The sequence below is a fragment of the Gadus chalcogrammus genome, chromosome 19, assembly GCF_026213295.1.
Source record: "Gadus chalcogrammus isolate NIFS_2021 chromosome 19, NIFS_Gcha_1.0, whole genome shotgun sequence".
NCBI lineage: Eukaryota > Metazoa > Chordata > Actinopteri > Gadiformes > Gadidae > Gadus > Gadus chalcogrammus.
Genome location: NC_079430.1, coordinates 9,583,255 through 9,591,786, shown reverse-complemented (window position 1 = coordinate 9,591,786; position 8,532 = coordinate 9,583,255). Strand labels below are relative to the sequence as shown.

Genomic DNA, 8,532 nt, shown 5'->3' with positions numbered 1-8,532 from the left:
TGTCGAACTAATTACTATGTGTGGGATAACACTGCATTCGCTTGGTGGCTGCATGAGCCACTTGTCAAAGCAGCACATAGAGTAAGATAGATCGATATTGAAATATTATATCACTAAACAAGGTCTCTACTGGAATACGGAGGTTAGGGGGTTAAGGGCATACGACAGAATTGACTTGAGACCAATTGTAACAGGCTTTACGATGGACATTTGAACATTGGTTGTGAACAAATACTACAGAACTCAACAAAATGGATAAGGTTCTTAGATATTTTAATTTGAAAATCATACAATCATACCTTTTTAAAGATTACCCTTAAGAACAAAACTCCAAATGATTACATAAATTAACGGCTGCTTAACCATACTTCCTCTTTGGGTTTCCAAGAATACCCATGTTCAAACTGTTAATCCGCAAGAAGGTGAAATAACTGTTAAAATAATGTCTTCTTGTAGAAATACAACTTAACTGTTTGTTTAATCCACCTTCATCCACTCCTGTTGTGACTTTGGTTTTGTTGTGACATTGGCTTGTGATATGAAAATAAATTAAATTAAACGAATAGGATTAATAACAAGAATGAGGACTCATTTTATGAAGTAGGCTATTCATAAATGTTAGTTCATAGTAACTTACTAATACCATTCCAAATTAAATATTTGTAAAGACATATTTGTAATAAATGATCAGGCCAATGAAGGAATTTTTATAGGGCCATAAAAAATCGAATCACGTTTTTTATTTTTTTATGAAGAACAACAATATCTTCATGGATCAGTAAGTGTAACATAAATGGTAAATTAATAACTTTTAAAGTAATGGTAATAGAGAATCAATCAACACAAAGAAACAGAAAAAGCACAACCTGAAGTGTACAAATATAGCAGAAGACACAAAAAACCATTAACCATTATGTGGTTTAGTTGCATGCATTACAACTGTTATTGCAAGATATCATGTGGTCACACACCTTCACTCATGACATCCTGCGTCTAGTTGAGCATTAACCCTATTTAAGGGAAGTGAGGCTTGTGTATATATAGACACCAGCAGCATTTGGAGATGCAAAACCACACCGACGACATCAACAGCTCATTAACGTCAGATTGGGAAGAAATCGTTCTCACTGGTGAGTTGCTTATTTTTTTTTAAAACTGTTTCATTGACATGATTGATGACCCTCTTTGGCATGCAAAGGCTAACGCACACCATATCATTTTTGAAAAACAATAATGATGATGTTGGAAATGTTTATTAATATGTTCATGAGTGAAGCCAGTCCTTCATAAATGGATTGATAGGGATAGATCATAGATTCACCTCTGAGGGGAAATTAAGGCGTTAGAACAATTCACACAAAAAATCCCATAATCATACAATACAAATATAAGAAATAAGTAAGAATAGATAAATACATCTCTATAACTGTTAATTTTTAATCCATTTAAATTTAAATACAAGTGAACTGACCAAGGTATTTTTCAAAAGCCGTAAGGACAATGTAGATGCAAATCCAAACGTAAACCAATGCCGTGACCTTAAACTGTTCCTGATTGTTTTGTAATGTTTTATCAAAAAGTTAGTGATTTTCTTCCTCTTTACGGCCCTCTTAGGAAATGACCGACCCGGGCTTCGGCAGTCAGTCCCCCATTATCAGCGACGATGTCGAGAATCAGGATGGAGAGAAGCTCAGCAGAAGGGAACCATTCGCCAAGAAGCAATGTTGTAGAAAAACCCATATTGCGACACTGTATCCACATCTGGTTAAAACCAGTCCAGTAAGGACTGGGTGTGCGACGGGTAAAAGTGTGTATGTTTTGCAATGCTGATTTGTGATATGGCCACTCAAAGTCGATGCATCTACCTTAACCGCGCCCTAGTCTCTTTGTTCTGTACGCTGGCATGCTGGTGGCGCTGTTGGTGAAGGCCTACTACCCTGTGCCATCATCACCAAACTGCTCCCCACTCCTGGCAACCATCCCTACTAACGACATCCTTAAACGGGTATGAATGAAGATCAATATTGTAAATAAGAAACTGTTCTTAATGTTTTATCTGGAAAAAACAAAGGTTAAATAAAATAAATAATAAATAATCAAACCCACAGACAGATGCATGACATCAATCTATGACGATTATTATGCACTTCATTTTTAGCCATGCAGGGACTTTCTTCAAATGGGATTTAGAGTGATTTAAGATGCATGTCACTGAGGAGCAGGCTGGGGTGTTAGGGTATATTGCTCAAGGGTATGTGCCCCCCCCTTAAATGCAAACAGTCGGACATCTCAACGATTAATTTCTCTATGGATTTTTGAGGAAGCTGGATTTGTGTAAAAAAACAACAACTTTTGTTTCACTATTATCGATCAGATCTTCACTGGGAGGTGGATCATGCAGGAGGGGTACTCTAGTGACTCCCTTGATCAGTATGCCCTGACACACGCTAAGAGCTCCTGGGCAGAGTTCACCAGGATGCCCGACGGCACCATTAACCTGGACATGGCCCACATGCTGAGTGTCCCGTGAGTAGCGCTCACTTCCACTTTCATAGGGAGGAGCACTCAACACTAATGGGTGAAGACCAGTGTGTAGATCATTATTTGGTAGGTTTAAACCTTATATATTGGGTTGCACATTATGGCCTCTTGTCAGGAGAATCAAATCTTTTTACGTTAAAGTGTACTGTAGTCCATTAGCTTGAAGTAGCTGTAACTGCGGCTTTGAAACCAGAACAACAGGTTTTATTCCTTTCTTCATGTAACAGAAACAGGACAATGTGGTGTGTCCACCACCACTTCACAGGCATTGAGCAACACAACAACACACTTCAACTCAATCTGCCCGGTAAGTAAATGAACCAATAAACAAATGCATAATCGCATGATATATTTGATGATGTGTAAACCTGCACTTTGTTGTTCTACTGCATCTATTAACTGCATTAAAAGCGAGTTATCAGTTTATAATTCATTTTATTCTTGCCCCTGTGTGAAAATGAACAGCAACTGTCAACCGTCAGAAACAATTGTCATATACATAATATAATAACAACTTGGGTATATATAAGGAATATAAGCCATGCATTGGGTCTCTATTTCAGAGTTCAAATCGTCAGCGACGTTCCAGTTCATCAAGGCCTGCAATGAATGTCTGGCCATGACGGCTAAAGCATATGTGCCTGGATATGACCCTCTGGACTACCTGCTGATCTATGGTGATGCAGTACTCATCTGTTTGTCTGTCCCTATCTCTTTCTGTCTGACCAACTGGTGGTTTTCTAGATTAAGCACTACAATGTGGGGGGTTGCTTATAGTTAGTTTACCTTATTGTGCTACTTTGTTGTTTGCAGGTCTATATCCAGACTTACACGAGTATTACATCAAACCAACCAGACTGCAGGCCTCCTGCAAGCGCCTGGTGACCCCGCCTCCTTTCAAGTATTATGGAGCAGGTGAGAAAATAAATACCTGTGTGTGTGTGTGTGTGTGTGTGTGTGCGCGCGCGTGCGTAGTGGTACATCCAACAACCTCTTCATCTAACTCTCTATAGTTGTTGAACTGGTCATGTTTCATGTGTCCCTTGCAGAACTCTGCCCGAATGACGTGAATGAGACTGATTCTCCTGAAGCGAGAGCCATGGATTTTAAACACTTCTTTGTTCCACGGTGATCATAGTCTACAGGAAGAAATCAAATGGCTCTATCAAAAACAAATAATCTCTCATTGGAAATATTCCATGTTTTTTTGTCTTTAAAGTGACACTATTGTCTGCACATAAAACACCTGCATTTCAGCTTGACAAAACCTTGCTTCATCTTTTAATCCATGGCAATATATTGATTTTCTAAATACTTGTTACATCCTTGAATTTAAATAATATTTTCTATTGTGTTACTGAAAATATAAAGGCATTGAGTTGATATCTCTTTCACATTGTTTTCAAAAGTTGTTTGTGTGTTACTTGCTGCGAGTACCATATCTTGCTATATTATGATTGTTTGCTGTGCTTTGCAATCTAATAAATTGTTTGTCTATGATGTCATTATGTCAGTGTATTTTCTTATTTTATCAAGGAAGCTTGAGTGCATGATTCACAGAATTAGGTAGTGCCCACAGCAAAGTATCATTTAAGTTCCATTTTAGTTTCCAAATGTCTGCAGTTAAAACAAGTGTTTGGCTGTAGCTAATGTTGAAATCAGCTACCATACTGATAGAAAACAGTTCCGCCAACATGTGCACAACTGTGTAACAACTTGTAAAGTCTTATGATAAAGATTCAAAATCGGTATGCAAGTGTGTGGGGATGATGGCTTGTTTAAGCTGCCTTTAAGAGTATCATATACGATTGTGTGAAAATGGCAAGTGATAAACTGAGACATAATTGAGGCAATGCATCAAATTGTTTGTATCGTATGAAGACTGATTTGATGGCTTGCTCTACTCTAATTCTTCTACACTTTATATTCCTACGAGACAAGATACCCATCTTGTCACGTAGAAGTAGTCAAAATAAACCACTTGCATGTAAATCATTGAATTCACATATGAAGCAGAACGAAGAAAGCTTTGAGTGACTGCTCCTGAAAACTGCTTCAGGCAGGAGTTTTCTGAGTTCAGTGTGTGCGCTCAAGCAGAGCGATGGCGGCCAACGTTGGTCTTGTGAAATGCTTAGCTAGCCACATTAAAGATCTGCTCCAGTGATTTTACTACAGGTACAGATATGAATTAAAAAGGTGGCTCAGAATTGTGAGCAACAGATAGAATATACATTTCAGGAGTAATTTTCACGCTGGTACAATTGTTTAAACACAAATTTGGTATTCTGATGGGAGTGTTCTGCGGGGCGATTGTCATTCAATTCAAAATGGAGATCATTTTGAAGTGGTCACAAATACGAACAAGCTCTTTACAGCAAGTCTGCCAAGGTCTGCAACACAACTGGGTCCACTGCTGCTGGGCACATCAGATCATGATCATGTCCATAAAAAGCTTTTTGGTGATTAGGTAAGGGGCTCAGATTCATGTCTGTATGAATATGTTAATGCTGGTTTCTGGGTCTAATTTAGAGAGCTGTTACATCATAGAATGATCCAAGCATGTGTCCTGTTGTTGGGACTATTCATGCGGACAGTATAATACCCTGAAGAGGACTGATTCTCTTTCAGTATGGCCGGTTAATCACCGTTTCTGTTATCTGTTCTGAGTGAGATTCTGCCTGCTCTGCATACATAGGGTGCAATATATGTGCCTATATGATGAAATAGGACACGATAAAACAAATACTTTTAGTTGACACTTTTTTAGTTTTGTTAAAATGAATGTGGGACAGTTTGGATTGAATCATTGAGGCAGTTTCAGGATCATTTGAATTGTGAGTATTTTGCTATTTGGTTTGGATTTATTTTGCAGTGGTTTTGAGGTGTTTTGGGGGTATAACGTTTGTTGTGCTCTTTATTGTTACTTACCTTTATTGTTTATTTGTTACTTTTTATTGTTACTTACCTCAGATCAATTCCTGGTTTAACTATCTATCTCAAATAATTATCTTCACTCCATATTGTTTGTAAAATGGAAATAAACGGACAGTCCTGGTTGAACAGATGAGGCATGTTCCAGTCTGGGGACTCTTGTCTTGGTAGCAGATGTTTCTGAATGCCTGTTCCTTCAGCTCGTCCCCTGGGATTTCTTCTTAATACTTCCTAGAATATTACACAGAGACCCAGTTTGCTTTCTTCCTCCTTCCACTTCATTCACTCGGATATGAATGACATCCGCGAGAGTCGACGTAGTGTCGTGTGGATTGGGAATTCTTTATTTAGGACACTGCATACAAACTGCTTATTAGATGTTTGATTGAGTTTCCAAGAATACGAGTGGAAACGAGTTAAATAGGATGTTTCTGTATTTTTCAGGTCAGATTTTCTTCTCTTGTGTGTGTGTGAGCGTGCGTGCGTGTGTATGCATGCACCCGTGCGTAGGTGAGTGTGTGTGTGTGGGTGGGTGTGCAAACTGATATCCAATGAGGTTCAAGGCACTGACACAACATAGAAATGAGTGTTACATCTGAAGAATGTGATTTCGCCAAATGTTGTCATCCCCACTCAAGTGTTCCATAATCCATCCATAATCCCCAACTCAGCACTGTTGAGGTACGGTTGATAGTGCATTTTAGAAAACAACATATATACACACAAATACATGGACACACAAAAAACAACGTGTGTGGGGGGCCGTAAAGTCCAAACTTCAATAAACTGCATACAGAAAATCACACACAATGACAGAATGTATTAGTCCGTTTAGATCTTTTGCGATATCGGCCTAAATATTATTCAATCTTACAAATATGTTTGAGTTCTCATTGTATTGTAGTTGTGACCTTTTTCTAAAGGACTCCCACATCCTCTTATATCGGATTTCCCTGATGCACTTCATCTTTTGGGTTAAGGGTTAATAAAAAAAGCACACTCAAATTCCAGGCCAAGTGTGTGTGATTATTCAATCTCAAGTTGATATGGTGTGCATCGGATGCTTTGTTTCAGGCTGTTATCACCTCCCAGGTCTGCCCAGGAATGAGGTCAGGGATGCAGTACATTACAAAATTGCTTTTATGAAAGAACATCTTTGGTCTGAATGGAAAAATGGGGGGAAAATGTTTAATTCAAATGGAAGTGGTCTTTGGCTTGCCTTATCCAGTTCATTATATATATCATACCATATTTGACCGACAAGCTAACCTGGTCCCTCAACACCACCTCCCTGGCGAAGAAGGCGCAGCAACACCTGCACTTCCTGCGCCGGATGAGGAAAGTCTCCCTCCCCCCTCCCATCCTGATCACCTTCTACAGAGGCGCCGTCGAGAGTCTGCTGACCGACTGCATCTCCGTCTGGTGTGGGGCCTGCTGCGAGGCCTCGGACTGGAAGTCCCTGCAGAGAGTGGGGAGAACAGCAGAGACAATCACCGTGTACCCGCTCCCCTCCATCGGGGACGTTGGGCAGAAGCGCTGCCTGACCAGAGCCCATCTCCTCTGACTCCTCCCACCCTCACCACGGACTGCTTCCCATGCTGAACTCTGGCGGGAGGTTCCGCAGCATCCACATTAGGACACCGAGGTTCAGTGACAGTTTCTTCCCCCTGGCCATTAGACTGTTGAACACCCACGGCCAATAAAAAAAACCCCTACAATGGTACATCTGCAACCCGCGTACAAAGATAGCATTTTAACCTTTTGTACTTCATGCCATCTTTTTATATTCTGTGTCCCCTTCACCGTGTGCCAAGGTAACGAAATTTCGTTTAATATGTGCACTGGTGCGCTTATTGAATGACAATAAAACAAGTCTATGTCTAAGTCTATATTTGTAGAAATAGCATTATTTTTCTTTAGATTACTCACTAATATGCCATTATGGTGTCTATTTCTGCTGCTAATAAAATACTGTACATACAATATATTATTACGCAAGCAAAAATATATGAGCAAATAGATATTTGCATTTAAGTTATGTTGATTGTTTCACTGTACATGGTCACTGTTGATTTGATTATCTATCTTTTTGGAAGAAAAATTACAAAAAAACATGGACAGTATCATTAAATCAATTATAAATATGACTATGACCTGTTTTTTTTTGGTAGTGTAGCAAAGTCTTTTTAGAGGTGCTTTGTTACATTGAGGTACTGCCTCGTCTGTGAGATGCGGTTTGTTCCAGAGCTAACCATATACTAGACCGGACAAACAGACTTCAAGACTGATCTCAGTGTGAGGGTGTTTTATGTCTGGAGCGACCTTGCCGTCTGTCTCGCTCGTTGTCACAGAGATATGCAATCACACTCAACTTTTGACCCTGTTCTTTCACGCTCATTTGTCTCAGAGACGACCTTAACCTTTTTTTCCTCCATATGCATGTAGCACGATGACTTTCCTATATGTCCAAGACATAGATACACGACAAGATATGGGTGATGAATGCAAATAATTTTCTTCATATGCTTGCATGTCTTGATTTCTTATTCTTTATCATTATGGCAGATAAAAAAGCAATGAAATACAAAAAGATTCTTGATCAATATATTGATAACCATGATGAAAAACTCAATATACTTTTTATATCTTCCCTTCATTATTTGATCCACATGTCAATTCCCTTTTACATTGTCGCTAACCATATCCCTTTCCATTTATTTTTCATGTCCCTTCAAGTTCAATCAGTACATCTTTTTCTCTCTGTACCATTTTCTCTTCTTCAGTCCTCCTGCTCTCACTTACAGGTATAGGCAATGTCACAGAAAATCACATAGTTGCATAACAAGACCAGTACAACCATCTAAATATTAGATGTTTTTTGTAATTATTTATGCGTCACGGATGGATTCCACTGACAACAGCATAATTATCATCGACAAAATAAGCAATTCTATATCCTAATATTTCCATGTATTATTTTTTTTACATGCTGTATTTTTTAATGAGGTACTGCTGGGTAGATAAAGGTTTACCCGCACTCTGAAGTAAGAAAGTTCAACT

General features: G+C 39.0%; 1 protein-coding gene across 1 annotated transcript; it reads left to right on the top strand.

The window, feature by feature from the left end:
• The first annotated feature begins 980 nt into the window (after nucleotides 1-980).
• On the top strand, nucleotides 981-4,061 carry LOC130372603 (uncharacterized). The gene is made up of 8 exons (XM_056578705.1): nucleotides 981-1,130; nucleotides 1,615-1,751; nucleotides 1,882-2,005; nucleotides 2,375-2,526; nucleotides 2,769-2,848; nucleotides 3,105-3,218; nucleotides 3,355-3,456; nucleotides 3,591-4,061. The coding sequence occupies exons 2-8, from the start codon at nucleotides 1,618-1,620 to the stop codon at nucleotides 3,671-3,673; spliced, it is 789 nt and encodes a 262-aa protein (XP_056434680.1). The 5' UTR covers nucleotides 981-1,130; nucleotides 1,615-1,617; the 3' UTR covers nucleotides 3,674-4,061.
• Nucleotides 4,062-8,532: the final 4,471 nt, after the last annotated feature.

Coding starts and splice junctions, on each gene's coding strand:
- LOC130372603 (XM_056578705.1), top strand. CDS start 1,618: ATGACCGACCCGGGCTTCGGCAGTCAGTCCCCCATTATCAGCGACGAT. Junction 3,219..3,354: donor GGACTACCTGCTGATCTATG/GTGATGCAGTAC, acceptor TGTTGTTTGCAG/GTCTATATCCAGACTTACAC. Junction 3,457..3,590: donor TTTCAAGTATTATGGAGCAG/GTGAGAAAATAA, acceptor TGTCCCTTGCAG/AACTCTGCCCGAATGACGTG.